The sequence below is a fragment of the Triturus cristatus genome, chromosome 11, assembly GCF_964204655.1.
Source record: "Triturus cristatus chromosome 11, aTriCri1.1, whole genome shotgun sequence".
Classification (NCBI taxonomy): Eukaryota; Metazoa; Chordata; class Amphibia; order Caudata; family Salamandridae; genus Triturus; species Triturus cristatus.
In genome coordinates, this window is record NC_140594.1 from 131,343,387 (window position 1) to 131,365,636 (window position 22,250).

At 47.0% G+C, this 22,250-nt stretch overlaps 1 protein-coding gene across 1 annotated transcript; it reads right to left on the minus strand.

Annotated features, from left to right (window-relative positions):
* Positions 1–2,907: 2,907 nt before the first annotated feature.
* LOC146783516 (phospholipase A2, minor isoenzyme-like) lies at positions 2,908–21,576 on the minus strand. Its single transcript, XM_085636399.1, has 4 exons — positions 21,438–21,576; positions 13,053–13,215; positions 5,322–5,449; positions 2,908–3,342 (listed from the first exon to the last, which is right to left on the minus strand). Exons 1-4 carry the CDS (start codon positions 21,469–21,471, stop codon positions 3,221–3,223), a joined length of 447 nt encoding a protein of 148 aa, XP_085492525.1. The 5' UTR covers positions 21,472–21,576; the 3' UTR covers positions 2,908–3,220.
* Positions 21,577–22,250: the final 674 nt, after the last annotated feature.

Genomic DNA, 22,250 nt, shown 5'->3' on the forward strand with positions numbered 1-22,250 from the left:
CAGCAGCAGGAGGGCATACTCGTGTTTGTGGCTGGCAGCATCCATTTTGTGATGCGAAGGTCTGTGAAGCTGGTACCGGGTGTACCGGTAAAGCAATGGTTCTCCCTTTAGTAGGGTGGAATCATACCTCCCACACCAGTTACTGGTGTGGGGGTATGATTCCAAGGTGTTTGACACCAAACACGACATGTTTCCATGCAGCCATTCCAAAGTTAGCATTTACAGCAAGGTTATAATGTACTTAAGAGTATATGGTTTGGCTGCATCACAAACAACCTCAGAATTAAGGTTCCGAAGGCTGCAGAGGGGCTCTGCTCATGCAGGGGCACCCTCTCACATAAAACCCAGCACCCTGCCTTCAGGATTGATAAGGCCTGCCATAGGGGTGACAAATAGGTTTATATGTGCAGTGATATGGAGAGATATAGGGAACCTATATCGCAGTAAGGTGTGCATACACCACCTTATACAGGCTGCAGTAGCAGACCTGTTGTGTCATTTTAAATGGCTTCCAAAACACCCCCCCTCCCCTGAAACTACACCCCCGGGTGATGGCTTCTATCGACTAAGGTGCTCCAATTAAATCTAAGACTTGGACTAGAGCTTTAGCATCTACACCCTGGTACTCGGAAGAACTGAAAGACCTCAGACGGCAGTGCCGGAGGCAAGAGCGGAACTGGAGGGCTAACTCCACTCTAGAGGGGAAAGGCAAACATAAAGATTTGTTACTTATGTATAAACGTGCTATTGTGGCTGCCAAATCTCTTCACTACGTTAACAAAATCAGGTCTCCCACCAATTCACCTACCAAACTATTCAAGGTGTTTAGAGAGCTCTCAGACGGCTCAGCAGTCCTTGGACAGATCACAAAGTTGCTACAACAATGTTGAAGTGTACTTCAGGGATAAGATCTTGAAGATCTATTCTGACTTTAATGTCAGTGGGGATAGGCCTCCCCTCACGTTGCCTGCTCAGGACACTACGGATCGTCATTCCTCAGCAGTTGTGTCTGCTTTCCCTCCCATCCCCCCAATGAAAGTATAAAATCTCCTTCTAAACCTGAAGTCAGGTTCCTCTGATGATCCCTGCCCTCCTTGAATTTTGCAGCACGCCCCTGATCAGATTGCGACCTTCCTGGCAAAGGTCTTCAATCAGATATTGTCAATGGGAGTCTTTCCCTGACCTTGGAAGGAGGCCGCAGTTATTCCACGTCAAACGAAACCCAATGAGGATCCTTTGGACTTCAAAAACCTGCGCCCAATTTCTCTTCTGCCCGCACTGGGAAAAAGTCTTGAAAAAAATATCAACAAGGAACTGGCTGAGTTTATTACAGCCTCTTGAACCCCGAACAGAATGGGTTCCGCAGTGGTCATAGCACCGAGTCGGCACTGGTTCCCACTGCAGATTCCATTCGCTGCCAAATCAAGGAGACTCTGCTATCTTGGTAATGTTGCATCTGTCAGCGGCATTTGACACAATATACCCATCCCGCTTGGTGTGAAGATTGCATCAAGCAGGGCTGAGTGATACAGCTTTGGACTGCCTGGGTTTTTTTTGTTGACAAATAGGACTCCAATAGTCAGCTGTGGGAACTTCAGGGCAGAACTGTTCTAGCTCCTTTGTGGGATCTCACAGGGGTCCTTCTATTTAACAAATATGTTACTCCCCTGGCTTAACCAGTGGAGTCGTTTGGCTTTCAGGTGTTGTCCTATGTGAACGACACCCAAATCATTGTTTCCATATCAGAAGATTTGCCCTTGGTAGCTGATAAATTCAAAATCTGTATGATCAGTGTGAGCGCATGGATGAAGATTAAATGCCTATCATACAGAGATTCTGCTCTTTGGGGCACTGCAGTCAGTGTGGTCAAAGCTCTGGTGGCCAGAGAAGTGGGGTCCTTCACCTACCCCAGTGGCTTCCGCTAAAAACGTAGGTGCTATTTTTGATAACACTCTTGCCTTTCAAACCCAGGTCAATAGGACCGCGAGGTCTTCCCATTTATTCCGGCTGAGCTCAGAGAAGCAGTGGTCATTGCTCTAATTACATAGCCCCTAGATTATTGCAATGCTCATACATAAACATCAATAAATCCTCGCTTAACAGACTGCAGGTCATTCGGAATTCGGCAGCCTGCCTGGTCCTGAATGTTCCTATACAACTCATAGTTAGGGAAGGCATGCACTCCCTTCACTAGCTGCCTGCTAGGAAGTGTGACATACAAAGCTCTTTGCATAATATTTCTGGCTCTTCATCCTCAAGGGCTGGTTCCTCTGAAAACAACATTTCACTGGCATACCCCAAAAAGACACACCAGAACCTGGGCTTCTATGGGAATTCACAAGGGCATATTATCAAGCCCATTATCGCTGCTTTAGCGGCGGTTTCCTGCCGCTAAAGCGGCGATAACGTTATCGCCGTTCCTTGATAATATGGCCCCACATTCTTTTAAAGCCAGACGGATTGGCATTGACATTGCTTGTTTTCTTGTGTTGATCTAGTGCTAATGGTGTCTTCATTCAGTCTTTTTGAGGCCTCTGATAGCCTCGCCCACTGTCTTTGGTCAAAGCTCCTCATTAAGCAGCTTTGAGCCTCAACTAATATCTCATGTGCTCTCCATCATCTACAAATATAAACAATACCTACCTTCATCCTCGGCCAACCCATGTCATGCTCAGACAAGATCATGTCCAGCTCATGGACCACTACTCCTCCAACACCCTCACTTGACTGTACCTCATCACCCCCGGCTTGTGCCTGGGTATCACTATCGAGTACACTTGTGCATGCGAAGCTTACCATAAGTCCATTGCACTCGTGTCTGTCGATGAAAGCGTTTGCATGATTTGCTTCTGTGGATGCCCGTAGAGGTTCACGTAGACGCAGAGCAACAAATCAATGACATTGAGCGAAAGTTGTGAAACATGTTTATTGAATGTGCAAGCATGCAAATACGTTAAATAAAGGATCATTGGCTCCAGTAATGCAGTTGTATGGACATACGATGAACAGAAAAGAACAAAACCATATTCTGGTGGAGAGTTTTTGTAAGTTACCAGCTGAAGCATGTGAACACAGCTCCATCAATGGATGGCAGTCTTACTCCAGCTACTGGATAAATCATAGGCTGTTCTGGAATATGGTGGCCCCATTGCTTAGACAAGTCATGAGCCTTGAGGCATAAGGGGCATTTTCTCAGGCAGGTCCTGCTCCTCGATAGACCTTATTTGCAGTATTTTTTTACATCCACGTTCTTGTACTCGGGGTTGTACTTAGACTTGGAGAAGCAGATGGCGGCAGCTCGGTCGCACTCACAGATAAATGCCTCGCAAGGGTTGTTTTTACCTGGAGAAAGAAGAGAAGTTTTTGTTAAAAGTTGTGTCTTATCTGAGAAAGCAGGAAACCTTGGGAGAATAGGGTGCATGTGAGGGACATTGGGACTGTTGTTGGCCTGTGCCAGAACAAAAAGATCTCTGGACTTGACTCAGGGGTCCAGACCTGAATATTACACTCTTCCGACTTTCAAGACTTTACAGAGTTTGCTTGCATGGCTGCTGCTTACTGCTGGAAGTTTTAATCCCCCCCTTCAAAGAGTGTACAACCTGGCCAGGGTCCACCATGCACCTAGCTATTGTGAATTTTACTAGGCACAGTTATGCTGAACCCAGGACAACTGGACGGTTCTGTTCTCCATCCTTGTTTGCAGCATACATAGATAGAGGAAAACACCTCACAAGATTGTTTTTGTGTAGGAAGGCGTCCCTTCCTACACAAAAACAATCTCCCCTAAAACGCAGACACCCTTGCACCATGACGCAAAGGTGCCTGCATTGACACATGGCAGCCTATTGCACGCCAGCCTAGAGGAAAGTACAGGGATGTGACATATTGTTGTAAATATGATGCATACCAGTGCTTTGTAAGTGACGCAGCACGGCACAGCCAAATGGCTTGCAGTGCCACGCTGTGTCACTTTCTTGTAAATATGCTCTTAATGTTTAGCAATACTTTCTTACCTGTCACTGATACCCCGTCATTGTAAAATGTCACTGTATGTAGAAGTCACCTATTCTAAAGCAATAAGCGTCACGAAGTGTAAAGTGTGTAAATGAGGAGCTGTATTATGGATGTAGACAAATGAATATGGTAATATGTTTATGATGCTATAAAACTCAATAAATAAAGTTAAAAAAAGTGTTTAGCAATGCTTAGGTTCCCATTATCAGTGACCACACGCAGCTGGCCCAATTATGGCACACTTATACGTTTTTGAGCCTAAAACCAGTAATATTTCTATATGATGTACTAGTACCATACGTTCATTTGCATGTTTTTCCCAATTACAGGGCGGTTTATAGGTGAATCTCTGGCCAGAAATCCTGTTCCTCTGGTAATGGGGCCCTTTGTGTTTATTTACCCATCGGAGTGTTTATTATACTTGCCGGATCTTTCCTGTTTAACTGCCCCCCTTGTCACACTGTGATCCCACTCAAAGTACCTTGAATCAGCTTTTGTGGCATTCTACTGTGGTGTGTCTAATTCAGGTGTACACATTGTCACTGAAAGGGAGAGTTAGAGAGAGAGAGAGAGAGAAAGAACCTAGTACTGATTGAGACTGAGGGGCATATTTACAAAGGCATTGCTCCACAGAACGTCACTTTTAGCAACGTTCCTGTGGCGCAGTTCCCTGCCCATATTTACAAAGTGTTGTTAAGCCACTTTTTGTGACTTAACGCTGATTTATAATTATGGTACCATTTCAAGCAGGTATCTGCGTGAAAAGGGCGTTCAGTGGGTGTTGCTGTGGGCGTTCCCCCGCAACACCCATTGGTTTTTGACGCTGCCCCAGATTTACAAGAATGTGTAAATCTGAGGCAGTGGCAAAAGCTAATGCCATGCAGGAGCCGGCGTTAGAATGGTGCAACGAGGAAAATACTTTTATTTCTCCTCGTTTTTGCAATATACCTTCCTGCACATAAACAATCATTAAATAATGAGGATTTGCAGCTTCTATGTATGCTGCATTGTGCCGCACACATAGATAACAAATCGCCATTATTGATTGTTTATGTGCATTAAGGTACAACTTCCTACACATAAACAATCATTCCCTGCAACGCAGGCACCCTTGAACATAGGTGCTTGGCAGCTAACTTTAGCGCCAGCGCTGGGGAAAATACAGGGGTGCTCTGTATTGTAGAAATACGATGCATCCCTGCATTTTAGAAATGTCGGAGCTCTGCGCTCCGACATTTACTTGTACATATGCCCCTAAGTGACGGAGAACCAGAAATTGGGCAGTAAACAGAGCCCAGGGTACATACTGCTGCAGGTGATGCTGGTCCCAGAGCATGAATAGGTGTAGTTCTCGGTGTAGGGGTTGTCACCGATGCCTCTGCAGCTGGGATGGCTCATAGCTTGACCGTAGCAGTCATCATGGACGTAACAGCATCTGTAAGAGAAGGAAAGAAACACTTGTTCATACGAGATCATAGCAAATCGCGGGATGTTATGTTATGATATGTTATAAATTCTTGTAAAGCACATGGCTGTCCCAGCAACGGGGCGTCCCAGCGCTAAGATTGACAGGAGCATGCAGGGAAGGTTTCAACTAAAGGTTAGAGAAAATACATGTTTTAATAATTTTTCTGATGGCCCAATGGTCTTGCATTCCTCCGAGCAGCAAGAGGGATAGAATTCCATAGGACGGGTGCCATGGCCCTGAAAGAACGTCCCCCTGCTCTTTGCCTGCGCACTCAGGAGACACAGGCCAGATGCAGATCTGCGGAGCACAGGGCTCAAGCCGGTACATACGGTAAGCACAGCCCGTACAGGATGTGCCGGCCTTAGCCATGCAAGATCTTGTGCGTAGTACAGAGAGTCTTAAAATAGACTCTCTGTTCTATTGGCAGCCAGTGAAGTCGGCAAAGAAGGTCTGAAGCATTGTAATGCTTAGGTAGTGCAAAAAGCATATGGGCAGCAGTGTTCTGGGCCAGTTGAAGTCTTTTGGTCACGGATTTATTTACGTGGATTTATTTAAGTAAGAGCCCATTGTAGTAGTCTAGTCGGGACTGTACAGTAGATTGGACAATCATTTGATGGATGGAAGGGTAGAAGAATCCCAGAATGGGTTTCAGGCCACATAAGAGGCCAAGCAGCAAGTGCCTGCCACTATTTTGGCTTGACTTCAAATGAGAGGGCACTGTCCAGCAGAACTTCTAAGTTCTTAACCACGGTTTTTGGTTGGGGAGGGGTACCCAGGGTCATAGGCCACCATTGGTTGTCCCATCGATGTTGCAGTTCTGATATAAACGTGTCTGTTGGGCTGGGCACGATACCATTGAGCACGCTGTGTCAGTAATGACTTTCAAAGATTTTGGATGAACTGGGTGAAAATAGGTGTCGCAACCCATTCTACTATAGTGCTTACGCAATGTCATGCCCTACCGGGTTAGCACCCACCAAAGAAAAATGGATTAAACATAACAGGTTGTGAATCTTGAGTTTTACCCTCATGCAAGGCGGTACATCGTAATTTACGAAGCATGTTTATTTTTGGTGTCAGTATAAAAAGGAAATTTACACATGTTGCATACAATTTATAATGATTTTAAAATGATTTCAGTTGCTTCTAAATGTTTCAACATTGCCACATGTTTTCAGTTTCTGATACTTTCTCCTTGTGAATGCATGACGGGAGCAGTAGTTTTAGAGGAGGCCCGGTAGTTTAGAATGTGACGCAGGTGATAATCATTTGGAGACTCGGTGGCAGGCCGCCAGATGGGAGGAGTGAAAAGGATTTAAATACAGGCGGGCGCTAAAGCAAATGGAGAATATTTCGGGATGGTGAATGAAGGAGGTTCGTTTTTTAGCAGGTATGTGAGGAAAACATGTAAGGAAGTTGGGAGGAGTGAATACAGGATAAGGGATGTTTTGATGGGAGGAGGTGAAAGGGTAGGTTTGTTGGGAGAAAACTTTTGGAGATGGATGCTAAGCGAGCAGTCAAAAGTGTTTAATAGCAGGCGTGAGCAAAATATAGACCAGTAAGGAAATGGAGTGTAGTGCGCAAAGGGCAGTTTGAAGACGAATGTTCTGATGGGTGGATTGGTAAAAGAAGGCTGTATTGGGTGAAAGCTAAAGGGAAGGACAGGATTGGCAGTACAAACAGGTGGGAGTATAGCATTGGATCACCGTGTGTAATTAATGTTTATCACGTTAAGGGAGAGGTGAAGAGACCGAGCCGAGGATAGAGGGACTGAAGGGATGCTAGTATCAAGTAATGTTTAAAACACATTGAAAAAGGTCATGAACTGTTGGTATGGGACATGAAGAAAACTTGTAAAATTAAGATGCACATGTATACATTGGTGTTATGGAATTTTAATTATGGAATAATTGTTATTTACAGTTTCCCCTGACGAAGGGCCATGTTAGGCCTGAAATGCATTGGGTTTGATTAAACTGCTATCGACAAATTTGGCTTAAGTCGTGTTCTTGATGAGAGGTACGGATGGCCCAACAGGAGCATTAGAAATCTGGAAAAATGCCACAATTCCTTGCATGCGGATTAAAAAGTTCACGAACACAAGAGTGAAAAAATGGAGTGAAGAAACGTTGAAAAAGAAAATGATTTAGTAGCGAAGACAACATTATAATGTATTGCAAACGCAATTTGCTGTGCCAGTGGACAGGGGCAGAAAGTGTCCCAAATGTTGCAGGGGGCGGACATAAACATTGAATAGGGTGGGGCTTAGGACAGAACCCTGGGGAACACCGCATCCGAGAGGGTGGACGCTGGAAAAGAAAGAGTAGCAGAGATCTGAAAGGAACGATCGGTCAGAAAAGACGCAAACCAGGCCAGCACCTTGCCCTTCACCCCGATCTCCTCTAACCGTTGTAACAGAATTTTATGGGAGACCGTATCAAATGCTGCACTGAGGTCAAACAAAATCAGTGCCAAGGTTTTGCCCTCATCCAGAGTGGCCCGTAGCTGCTCTGTGACTGCAAGTAGTGCAGATTCAGTGCTATGACTGGGCCGAAAACCCTTTTGTGACCTATCCAGGATAGGTCACAAAATGACCAAGTTACACTCAAGAGACTGAATTACAACAGTGTTAAGCTCTCTTCAAGATTAGAGATATTCTAATCTATACAGGAAGATTGATTCCTATTGACCAATGGCGTACAATCTAGGAGGAGGAGGCTTGCATACATGCTATTTTTTCAGTATATCAAGCTAATAAATTTGCATACTTTGGGATCTATTCACAAACTTCACTTCATTTGTTTTGTTTCAACTATCTGAATGAAATTAAACTTACACCCCAGAAGAGGCAATGAGATAATGGGTGCACACTTTCGGGCTGCCTACTCCTTCCTCTCTTTGGGATCCATTGGATTCAACCCAGATCAGTATTGAATTTTCTACAACATTCTTGGCCTTTAGATCAGCATTTGAGGAAGAGAGGAAGCCACCTAGTTTGCAGTGCTTAATTAGTAAAGAAATAAGTGTCAGGGTCCTCATCAAGGGCCCTCGTCAGGAGGCCACTGCAGCCTGCACAACCCATTGCCGCCTGCAAATGCTACCAATGACAACTACTTACCATCACAGAACTACAAGCGTGACAATTCAGACTATTTCAGGCACCCAAAGCTATAAAAATGGCTTAGGCGGCAGGTGCTCCCCACTTTTAATCAGGCCCACCCTCCCCCCAGGATATCACAATTTCGCGATTTTCAAAAAAACTGCAAAATTGGGACTTTTGTAAAAATCCTACGATTTTTACAAAAGTGCCCTAAAATTTGTGTTAATTAAAAAAATCTTGGGCTTCACCCTCTCTTTAATTGCTTTCCGCTCGCTAAGCCAGTGAATGGAAGGTGAACAGCATACTAGCAGTCAGCAGAGGTTTTTACTTTCTCTGTCACCTGCCTTTCAAATGGACACAGTGGCGTAGCTAGACAGTTGCCCCACATGGCGGTCCCTGCGGCTGCCAGCCCCGCAGAAGCTGTATGTAAGAGCAGGGGGTGCTGGCGATTCCTGCAACGGCAGCCCCGCGACGGCTGCAGATAAGAGTGGGGAGCTGCCGTCCCCATAACTTGTGCCGCCTGGGACGGCCCCCCCCCCCTGCTATGCCACTAAATGGACAGAGCCCCTCCTGTGAAATTAGCCTGCAGCCCTTATCACATGTTTCAGTGTGCCCCCTGCGGACTCTGCAGGCTGTTGAAAGGCACTCTCCCCCCACCCTCCACTGCACTCCTCTCCCTCAGTCCGCTCTGTCTTTTGTCAATCCCTAACCCACCCTCATCTCCTCTTTTTTTTTGTGTGCATTTGTTTTGCCGCCAACCTTCACTGCCCTCCACCCCCCAGACCCTGCTGCCCTGCATATGGCTGGGAACGCAGGTTGTCTAATGACAGAAAAAGCCAGTTTCCTATTGTAATCTGCTCTCTTTGGTATCAGACATCCTCCAATTTGTGTGGCACTATGCTTATGCTGCTGGAGACTCTGCAAAGTTACAGATTGTGACATAGCACAGTCTCCAGCAGTGACAGAGCACAGGCCTTGCAGTATTTTTGTGGCAGGCACAGTTTTGCCCAAATCAATATTACTGTGAATTTTGCGGTTTTGGGATACACATTTTCCTTTTTTGTGTCTCACAATTTGCCACACAAAGCTGCAAAATCCTGGGGGGTCTGTTCAATGTATATTGAATGAATAAACAACTATTGTGTTCAATCTGAAAAGCAGACAAACAGAGCCACCATGTGGCAGACTGTCATAAGTGCTGGTATTGACAAATAAGTGCTGGCGGCGAGCACCAGAAACCACAGGCTCAAATTAACCACTGCTTTCTATCGGAAGATAAGAGTTGTTTGTTTTTCTTACGAAGACCTCCTGCATTCTACATTTCTAGCACTGCTTATGGGTACAAACTAGAGCCGCTCTCTTATATGCAAACTTGAGAACCAATTCACATAAAGCATGCTAGAAGGATGCTAATTTTAGGGTTTGTTTTAGAGAAGTGCTTATTTTATTTTATTTTATTTAGGCTTGGTTGTGGAAAGTGCCAACTTTAGGCTTGGTTTTGGGAAGTGCTAATTTTAGGTGAAGTTTGTGCCATGGTTTTGGGCAGAATGGGTATTTTATCACCTTTGACCGTGGACAGATCATTATCGAGCTCTGCCATGAACTTTTGTTCTATTTCCCTCTGGCTTTCCTTACAAGTACAGTTGATTCTGGGGCACTTTCCACATTTCAATTGCTTCTTTTGTGGGTTACAGGTACTTGCATTACAAGCTGTTACTGATGATAATGCAGGCTGTAATGCAGCCTGGGTGGAGAACATGCAAAGTGCACATGACTGTTCGGCCGGCCCGAGAGCTGCAGCAGCTGCAGGAAAAAATAAAATGCTAACAACTAGTTATCACCATTTTATTTTTCCTTTATTTACACTGCTTAGTGGAGGAGCCGCCACTGGCTTAAAAGATATCAGTATAGGACCATTACGCCCAGTGAAAGGTTCACTGCACAATGGGCAATGGAACCCTCTTTGGACACGACAGAGACATGTGATGCACTCTCCCGCATCCAGCCCTACCAGACTTATCTAGCGCTGTTTCCAATGCCCTCGCCGGCACTTGCAGAGCAGCGCCTATTGCTGGGAGTGCAACAAGGCTGCTCGGGGAAATTATTGTGGGGAAGAGGCTTGATCAATAGAGGTCAATTTGAAAACGAATCACTAACTTTTGGATATCAGTTTGCTATGTATTTTAGGAAATGTGACAAAATCTCAGTGGAATGAGCAATGCTAGGATCTCAAGATGGAAAATTCAATCTGCAAATGCTAATTGCAGAAATTCACATTAGGAAAAAAGTATGAAATATTGTGTGTTCTTTACTTTAGAAAAACAATCTCCTTTCTTTAAAATAAAAATGGAGGACTTGGCTTCATTTTGAAGTAGAACTTCGACAGTTCTGGGCAAGTCTGATACATTTCAAGTAGTCGACTCACCCCTTCTGGCTGAACCCGCAGAACTGCCTCTGTGTCTTTCTATTTAAAGTTCTTATATCACTCTTGCTTTTGTCAATAGACTAAAAGAAGAAACAAACACCTTCAAAATGTCAAGTGAGTATATCTGCTATCTTTTGTATTTCATTGCATATCTCCTGTGTAAAATGGTAATAGATTTGGGCTTAGGTTACTCTTGAGAGCAGGGCGGTCTCAGACCATCTGCCAAAAATCACAGGAAATGTCCCATATCATATAGAGGTGGGGGAACCCCTTCGTTTCTGATGGTGAAGTCTCAGCTAGTTCTGTTACCATAAACCCTTTCAGAGGTGGCCAGCTGCCACAGGGCCACTGCTGAAAGGCATTGGAAATTTCCCCTATTTACGATGGGGCTTCTGGTGCTGTGTTTTACTACCCGAGACCACTTTGTAGAGCTTTGCAATGCAGGGTGTGGCAGTCCAAAGCAAACAACACACCCAGCGGCGGCTCCTCAACTAGGGCGGAGGAGCGTCGCCCCACTGCTTTCTAGCAGTGCGAAAAGCAGAAACATAAAATGGTAATAACTTTCAGTTATTACCATTTTATGTTTGGTTGCAGGCGGGCTGGGCAGCTCTGAGAGCAGGGGAGGAGCGGTGTGCCTGCCCATTCCCGAGTGTGCAAAGGCTGTTTGTTCAGCCCCCTGGGGTCGTCCAAACTAGTTATTCGCACTCTGCCCTTCTCCATGAAGGCTGCAATGCAACCTACATGGAGAAAAAGGCCTCCCCAAAAGGCCCTGGCTGGGCGGCGTCCCGACCAATTACAACGCTGCTTGCAGCATTGTGATTGGCTATGGGGAGGATGGCTGCCTGCTTCTGCTTCCTGTGCCTGGAGAGCAGAAGAGCAAAGAACATGCGAGACCCCGCTGGCGGAAAGGTAAGTTTAATTAAATATAATTTTTATCAAATGAAGCCCACTGCGAGACCCCCCTCTCCACGTGACCCCACTCCCAGCGTGACTCCCCCCCCCCCCCCCCACCTCCAACCACGAGTCATGCCGGTCGCGACTGAACACACCAACAAAGTCACCAAGGAACTGAGAAAAAATATCCGTCAAATCTTTTCAGAAACAAAGCCCCCACTTCTTTTTTTTTTAAAGGAAAACATGCCGACTGGTTCACCATTCCAGCGTGATACGGCAGAACAGTCAGCAATGGTCATTCTCAAAACCCAGTCCGACCCATTGGGAATCTCTCATACGGTGGATGTGCTGCAGCGTGGCTGGTAGAAAGGAGGACTTCAGCCGTCACAACAGCTCGACGGCAGCCTGCCTGCCTGTCAGCCTGCCTGCCTGCCTGCCTGCCTGCCTGCCTGCCTGCCAGCCTGCCTGCCAGCCTGCCTGCCTGCCTGCCTGCCTGCCTGCCTGCCTGCCTGCCTGCCTGCCTGCCTGCCTGCCTGCCTGCCTGCCTGCCAGGGTCTCAATTCCTCTCTAATAATCCAGGTGCCTCAGATGCCAAACTTGGCTACAGATCTCATTCAGTGCTTAATTTGTAAAAAAACATAAATGCCAGGTCTAGAAGTCAGAGTAGCTTGCACCACCCATTGCCCCTTCCAGCTCTGCCAATGAAAGTGCCAACACAATAATAACCATCGCACTTTTACAAGTCTGATAATTCAGGCTGTGCCAGGCCACAAAGCTATAAGAATGTATTCGGTCGCAGGTATTGGTCATGTTTGATGTGTATTGAATTAATAAACAGCTGTTGTACTCCTCTCTAAATTAGACAGACAGCGCCACGTTGTGGCAGTCTATCAGAAGTGCTGGTGTTTACAATCATGTGCCAGGGCCTGCACCAGAAACCACCGGCTCATATGAAGCACTGATCCCAATGAGAGAACTACAGTGAGAGAAGAGAAGGAAAGCGGATGCAGAGGGAAATAAGCAAAGGAGAGGATGCCTAAGAAAGAGAGGAGGCGAGATAGTGAGATAAAGTTGGTGCAAGAGCGATCTATGGCAAAAGATACGTAGAAGAAAGGTAACTCTCTTGGAGGGCAGAAGATGCTCTCACTCACCTGTCTAGATCATCGAGCGGAGTCCCGCTGCCTCCGTAGCCGCAGAAACAGCCGTAGTCGTTGTAGTCCAGGAGAGGGTTGCTGGAGGGGACGGCGCACTTTATCATGTTCCTGAAATTCAATAGTGAATTCAGGTCTGGGCTGCCATTTTTTGCAGAGGCCACTGCAGAGAAAGAACAGGACTTATGTCAGGTATCTTCCTGTCATCGGCAGCATGAGGAAAGGAAATGTGTAGACCTCAGAGTGCAGCACGAGGAAGGAGGGTGGAGGCCTGGGAGTGCAGCAGAGGTAAGGCCAGATGTAAACCAGTCTAAAGTTGGGGGCCTCACAGTGCAAAGCCAAAGCCATATGAGTCTACAGGTGGATCAAGAAATGGTGGCATGGGCCAGCGCCACTTAAGATCTGGTATGTTTGGGGACAAGTCTGCATGGTCAGCTCCACCCAAACCCTCTTGATCTTCCGGAGGCACTGAGCTGTCAGGAAATACTCTCTTTTTTGTTGTGTAGTTTGCCTCCAGGTGTGAGGAGCACCTCTACAATAAAGTGCTCAATGCGTGGAACATCAGAGGACCCCTCTTTTACAAGAGATCTGCAGGGTTAGTGAGTGTAATTCAGTCTTGCACACAGGGGCACATGTTTTATTAACCCATTTTTACAGGCCTCCATTACACTCAGTTAGCTCATGATGCAAGGGTGTCTGTGTTCGGGCTAGGCAGATATTTTTGGCACCAGAGTAAGGGAAAATACAGGGGTGCGTCATATTCTTGTGAATATAGTGCATCCCTGTGTTTTTTAAATGACACAGCACGGCGCTGCTAAACTGCTTGCGGCACCGTGCTGCACCATTTCTTTGTAAATTTGCCCCACTGTGCTCTGAAACTATAATGGTGTCTCCCTAGTAAGACTGTATTATGAACTAAAACACCTCACTGGTGAGACTATGCCATGAGTTAAGGACACCTCACTGGTGAGACTATGCCACAAGGTAAGGACACCTCACTGGTGAGACTATGCCACAAGCTAAGGACACCTCACTGGTGAGACTATGCCATGAGTTAAAGACACCTCACTGGTGAGACTATGCCACAAGGTAAGGACACCTCACTGGTGAGACTATGCCACAAGCTAAAGACACCTCACTGGTGAGACTATGCCATGAGTTAAAGACACCTCACTGGTGAGACTATGCCATGAGTTAAGGACACCTCACTGGTGAGACTATGCCATGAGCTAAGGACACCTCACTGGTGAGACTATGCCACAAGCTAAGGACACCTCACTGGTGAGACTATGCCATGAGTTAAGGACACCTCACTGGTGAGACTATGCCATAATCTAAGGACACCTCACTGGTGAGACTATGCCACAAGCTAAGGACACCTCACTGGTGAGACTATGCCATAATCTAAGGACACCTCACTGGTGAGACTATGCCACAAGCTAAGGACACCTCACTGGTGAGACTATGCCACAAGCTAAGGACACCTCACTGGTGAGACTATGCCATAAGCTAAGGACACCTCACTGGTGAGACTATGCCATGAGTTAAGGACACCTCACTGGTGAGACTATGCCATAAGCTAAGGACACCTCACTGGTGAGACTATGCCATGAGTTAAGGACACCTCACTGGTGAGACTATGCCACAAGCTAAGGACACCTCACTGGTGAGACTATGCCACAAGCTAAGGACACCTCACTGGTGAGACTATGCCACGAGTTAAGGACACCTCACTGGTGAGACTATGCCATGAGTTAAGGACACCTCACTGGTGAGACTATGCCATGAGCTAAGGACACCTCACTGGTGAGACTATGCCACAAGCTAAGGACACCTCACTGGTGAGACTATGCCATGAGTTAAGGACACCTCACTGGTGAGACTATGCCATAATCTAAGGACACCTCACTGGTGAGACTATGCCACAAGCTAAGGACACCTCACTGGTGAGACTATGCCACAAGCTAAGGACACATCACTGGTGAGACTATGCCATAAGCTAAGGACACCTCACTGGTGAGACTATGCCATGAGTTAAGGACACCTCACTGGTGAGACTACGCCATAAGCTAAGGACACCTCAATGGTGAGACTATGTCACAAGCTAAGGACACCTCACTGGTGAGACTATGCCACAAGCTAAGGACACCTCACTGGTGAGACTATGCCATGAGTTAAGGACACCTCACTGGTGAGACTATGCCATGAGTTAAGGACACCTCACTGGTGAGACTATGCCATGAGCTAAGGACACCTCACTGGTGAGACTATGCCACAAGCTAAGGACACCTCACTGGTGAGACTATGCCATGAGTTAAGGACACCTCACTGGTGAGACTATGCCATAATCTAAGGACACCTCACTGGTGAGACTATGCCACAAGCTAAGGACACCTCACTGGTGAGACTATGCCACAAGCTAAGGACACATCACTGGTGAGACTATGCCATAAGCTAAGGACACCTCACTGGTGAGACTATGCCATGAGTTAAGGACACCTCACTGGTGAGACTACGCCATAAGCTAAGGACACCTCAATGGTGAGACTATGTCACAAGCTAAGGACACCTCACTGGTGAGACTATGCCACAAGCTAAGGACACCTCACTGGTGAGACTATGCCATGAGTTAAGGACACCTCACTGGTGAGACTATGCCATGAGTTAAGGACACCTCACTGGTGAGACTATGCCATGAGCTAAGGACACCTCACTGGTGAGACAATGCCACAAGCTAAGGACACCTCACTGGTGAGACTATGCCATGAGTTAAGGACACCTCACTGGTGAGACTATGCCATATTCTAAGGACACCTCACTGGTGAGACTATGCCACAAGCTAAGGACACCTCACTGGTGAGACTCTGCCATAAACTAAGGACACCTCACTGGTGAGACTATGCCATGAGTTAAGGACACCTCACTGGTGAGACTATGCCATAAGCTAAGGACACCTCACTGGTCAGACTATGCCATGAGTTAAGGACACCTCACTGGTGAGACTATGCCATAAGCTAAGGACACCTCACTGGTGAGACTATGCCATAAGCTAAGGACACCTCATTGCTGAGACTATGCCATGAGTTAAGGACACCTCACTGGTGAGACTATGCCATGAGTTAAGGACACCTCACTGGTGAGACTATGCCATGAGTTAAGGACACCTCACTGGTGAGACTATGCCATGAGTTAAGGACACCTCACTGGTGAGACTATGCCATAAGCTAAGGGCACCTCACTGGTGAGACTATGCCATAAGCAAAGGACACCTCACTGGTGAGACTATGCCATGAGTAAAGGACACCTCACTGGTGAGACTATGCCATGAGTTAAGGACACCTCACTGGTGAGACTATGCCATGAGTTAAGGACACCTCACTGGTGAGACTATGCCATGAGTTAAGGACACCTCACTGGTGAGACTATGCCATAAGTTAAGGACACCTCACTGGTGAGATTGTGCCATGAGTAAAGGACACCTCACTGCTGAGACTATGCCATAAGCTAAGGACACCTCACTGCTGAGACTATGCCATAAGCTAAGGACACCTCACTGGTGAGACTATGCCATGAGTTAAGGACACCTCACTGGTGAGACTATGCCATGAGCTAAGGACACCTCACTGGTGAGATTGTGCCATGAGTTAAGGACACCTCACTGGTGAGACTATGCCACGAGCTAAGGACACCTCACTGCTGAGACTATGCCATAAGCTAAGGACACCTCACTGGTGAGACTATGCCACAAGCTAAGGACACCTCACTGGTGAGACTATGCCACAAGATAAGGACACCTCCCTGGTGAGATTATGCCACAAGCTAAGGACACCTCACTGGTGAGTCTATGCCATGAGTTAAGGACACCTCACTGGTGAGACTATGCCACAAGCTAAGGACACCTCACTGGTGAGACTATGCCATAAGCTAAGGACACCTCACTGGTGAGACTATGCCATGAGTTAAGGACACGTCACTGGTGAGACTATGCCATAAGCTAAGGACACCTCACTGGTGAGACTATGCCATGAGTTAAGGACACCTCACTGGTGAGACTATGCCATAAGCTAAGGACACCTCACTGGTGAGACTATGCCATAAGCTAAGGACACCTCACTGCTGAGACTATGCCATGAGTTAAGGACACCTCACTGGTGAGACTATGCCATGAGTTAAGGACACCTCACTGGTGAGACTATGCCATGAGTTAAGGACACCTCACTGGTGAGACTATGCCATGAGTTAAGGACACCTCACTGGTGAGACTATGCCATGAGTTAAGGACACCTCACTGGTGAGACTATGCCATGAGTTAAGGACACCTCACTGGTGAGACTATGCCATAAATTAAGGACACCTCACTGGTGAGATTGTGCCATGAGTAAAGGACACCTCACTGGTGAGACTATGCCATGAGTTAAGGACACCTCACTGGTGAGACTATGCCATAAGCTAAGGACACCTCACTGCTGAGACTATGCCATAAGCTAAGGACACCTCGCTGGTGAGACTATGCCATGAGTTAAGGACACCTCACTGGTGAGACTATGCCATGAGCTAAGGACACCTCACTGGTGAGACTGTGCCATGAGTTAAGGACACCTCACTGGTGAGACTATGCCATGAGTTAAGGACACCTCACTGGTGAGACTATGCCATAAGTTAAGGACACCTCACTAGTGAGATTGTGCCACGAGTAAAGGACACCTCACTGGTGAGACTATGCCATGAGTTAAGGACACCTCACTGGTGAGACTATGCCATGAGTTAAGGACACCTCACTGGTGAGACTATGCCACAAGCTAAGGACACCTCACTGGTGAGACTGTGCCATGAGTTAAGGACACCTCACTGGTGAGACTATGCCATAAGCTAAGGACACCTCACTGGTGAGACTATGCCATGAGTTAAGGACACCTCACTGGTGAGACTATGCCATAAGCTAAGGACACCTCACTGGTGAGACTATGCCATAAGCAAAGGACACCTCATTTCTGAGACTATGCCATGAGTTAAGGACACCTCACTGGTGAGACTATGCCATGAGTTAAGGACACCTCACTGGTGAGACTATGCCATGAGTTAAGGACACCTCACTGGTGAGACTATGCCAGGAGTTAAGGACACCTCACTGGTGAGACTATGCCATAAGCTAAGGACACCTCACTGGTGAGACTATGCCATAAGCGAAGGACACCTCACTGGTGAGACTATGCCATGAGTTAAGGACACCTCACTGGTGAGACTATGCCATGAGTTAAGGACACCTCACTGGTGAGACTATGCCATGAGTTAAGGACACCTCACTGGTGAGACTATGCCATGAGTTAAGGACACCTCACTGGTGAGACTATGCCATAAGTTAAGGACACCTCACTGGTGAGATTGTGCCATGAGTAAAGGACACCTCACTGGTGAGACCGTGCCATAAGCTAAGGACACCTCACTGCTGAGACTATGCCATAAACTAAGGACACCTCACTGGTGAGACTATGCCATGAGTTAAGGACACCTCACTGGTGAGACTATGCCATGAGCTAAGGACACCTCACTGGTGAGATTGTGCCATGAGTTAAGGACACCTCACTGGTGAGGCTATGCCATAAGCTAAGGACACCTCACTGCTGAGACTATGCCATAAGCTAAGGACACCTCACTGGTGAGACTATGTCACAAGCTAAGGACACCTCACTGGTGAGACTATGCCACAAGCTAAGGACACCTCACTGGTGAGACTATGCCATGAGTTAAGGACACCTCACTGGTGAGACTATGCCACAAGCTAAGGACACCTCACTGGTGAGACTATGCCATAAGCTAAGGACACCTCACTGGTGAGACTATACCATGAGTTAAGGACACCTCACTGGTGAGACTATGCCATAAGCTAAGGACACCTCACTGGTGAGACTATGCGATGAGTTAAGGACACCTCACTGGTGAGACTATGCCATAAGCTAAGGACACCTCACTGCTGAGACTATGCCATGAGTTAAGGACACCTCACTGGTGAGACTATGCCATGAGTTAAGGACACCTCACTGGTGAGACTATGCCATGAGTTAAGGACACCTCACTGGTGAGACTATGCCATAAGCTAAGGACACCTCACTGGTGAGACTATGCCATGAGTTAAGGACACCTCACTGGTGAGACTATGCCATGAGTTAAAGACAACTCACTGGTGAGAGTATGCATGAGACTATGCCATGAGTTAAGGACACCTCACTGGTGAGACTGTGCCATGAGTAAAGGACACCTCACTGGTGAGACTATGCCATGAGTTAAGGACACCTCACTGGTGAGACTATGCCATAAGCTAAGGACACCTCACTGCTGAGACTATGCCATAAGCTAAGGACACCTCACTGGTGAGACTATGCCATGAGTTAAGGACACCTCACTGGTGAGACTATGCCATGAGCTAAGGACACCTCACTGGTGAGATTGTGCCATGAGTTAAGGACACCTCACTGGTGAGACTATGCCATAAGCTAAGGACACCTCACTGCTGAGAGTATGCCATGAGTTAAGGACACCTCACAGGTGAGACTATGCCATGAGTTAAGGACACCTCACTGGTGAGACTATGCCATGAGTTAAGGACACCTCACTGGTGAGACTATGCCATAAGTTAAGGACACCTCACTGGTGAGATTGTGCCATGAGTAAAGGACACCTCACTGGTGAGACTATGCCATGAGTTAAGGACACCTCACTGGTGAGACTATGCAATGAGTTAAGGACACCTCACTGGTGAGACTATGCCATGAGTTAAGGACACCTCACTGGTGAGACTATGCCATAGGTTAAGGACACCTCACTGGTGAGATTGTGCCATGAGTAAAGGACACCTCACTGGTGAGACTATGCCATGAGTTAAGGACACCTCACTGGTGAGACTATGCCATAAGCTAAGGACACCTCACTGCTGAGACTATGCCATAAGCTAAGGACACCTCACTGGTGAGACTATGCCATGAGTTAAGGACACCTCACTGGTGAGACTGTGCCATGAGCTAAGGACACCTCACTGGTGAGATTGTGCCATGAGTAAAGGACACCTCACTGGTGAGACTATGCCATGAGTTAAGGACACCTCACTGGTGAGACTATGCCATGAGTTAAGGACACCTCACTGGTGAAACTATGCCATAAGTTAAGGACACCTCCCTAGTGAGATTGTGCCACGAGTAAAGGACACCTCACTGGTGAGACTATGCCATGAGTTAAGGACACCTCACTGGTGAGACTATGCCATGAGTTAAGGACACCTCACTGGTGAGACTATGCCATAAGTTAAGGACACCTCACTGGTGAGATTGTGCCATGAGTAAAGGACACCTCACTGGTGAGACTATGCCATGAGTTACGGACACCTCACTGGTGAGACTATGCCATGAGTTAAGGACACCTCACTGGTGAGACTATGCCATGAGCTAAGGACACCTCACTGGTGAGATTGTGCCATGAGTTAAGGACACCTCACTGGTGAGACTATGCCATAAGCTAAGGACACCTCACTGCTGAGACTTTGCCATATGCTAAGGACACCTCACTGGTGAGACTATGCCATGAGTTAAGGACACCTCACTGGTGAGACTATGTCATGAGCTAAGGACACCTCACTGGTGAGATTGTGCCATGAGTAAAGGTCACCTCACTGGTAAGACTATGCCATGAGTTAAGGACACCTGACTGGTGAGACTATGCCATGAGTTAAGGACACCTCACTGGTGAGACTATGCCATAAGCTAAGGACACCTCACTGGTGAGACTATGCCATGAGTTAAGGACACCTCACTGGTGAGATTGTGCCATGCACTGTGAACATGTCACTGGCAAGACAGTGAAATGAGCTAATGAACGAATGAGCTGAGAGCTGCACCCTGGAGAGGCCGTGCTTCTAATCTATAAGAGCAGCTTCCTGAGAGTCTGTGTCGAAAGTGAAGGCGCCTCCTCCTTCATGAACTAGGTGCACCTCGCTTATGAGACCGCGGCATGACCTAAAGGAATCTCCCTGGTGACGCTGCACCTTCCTCATGATGAAGGATGGTCTGTGGACCCTGCTCAATGGCTGTAGCAGCCTTTGCTTGTTTGACCATGGGAGGTGGGCGATGCCTTGGGCTGCCTCAACCCTTCTGTGCCGTGAAACCAGCAGATCCATAAACTCATCCACTTTCCAACTAAGTGGTCTTCTGTACCAGAGGCTTCTGCAGCCTGACTGACACTTCTGCTAGTAAACTCAAGAGTCAGACACGGAGATGGAGGCTTCTATAAAACAGAGAGGAGTGAATCACCAAGAAAGGTAGAGTTGAGATGCCCTACGGATATAGTATCCCCATGAAGCGAGCGCTGTGCCAGGAGGAGAGCTGGAGACTGCATTACCTGCCAGGAGTAGGACGGCTACGAGCAGCTTCATGGTGAGGGTGTCTTGGGTGTTCCAGCAGCAAACTGAAGGTGTCCCTCCAATCAGCCTATTTATTCCCTAACACTGACCTTCATTTCAGCTCTAGATAATATTTACATTTTTAGCTTTTTCCGCTCCTCTTCTGGCATTTGCAATGTTCCTGGTTTGTTGACAAGCATGTGGGCTTGGCCTTCACCACATGGGAAAATCTTGTCCTTGGGGAAGGGTTTGACATCTGAAGTCTTTCCAGGAATTGAAATTCCTCTCATTTGGCAGTCACCAAACTTTGAATTTACTGCTCAGGGTCTCACATTGTTGGAGCTGTCTCTTCATAGGATTTCTCTCCACTGTGTTTACTTTTGACTGTATGCGTCACATTCATGTACAGTACAACAACTTCCATCTAAACATCGACCAATCACTGGGTCTTGCAAACAAATAAGCACCTATAGTAAACATTATCAGTCCATGCAGCAGGGAACCTTAAAGGAAGTGGTGGAACAGGATGAACACTTAACTGCGCCTTAGGATTTTTTAAGGGTCTGGCGGCCAGTCCGTTGCTACATTAGGGTATCGGAGGCATTTACTTTGCTGCCCTTGCAGAATACTAACCACCATATTTACAGTTCCCCACCAGGCAGACGGAGATCTGTATACATTCAGCAGAGCCACTGTTACGTTGAAGCCATGTTTAACGAGGTGATCCAAACAGATTGTAGCTCTAGCAAATTCCCAAAGCAAGATTTTCTTTTTGAAAACAAAACATGAATGGCCCAGACATGCTGGGAGTA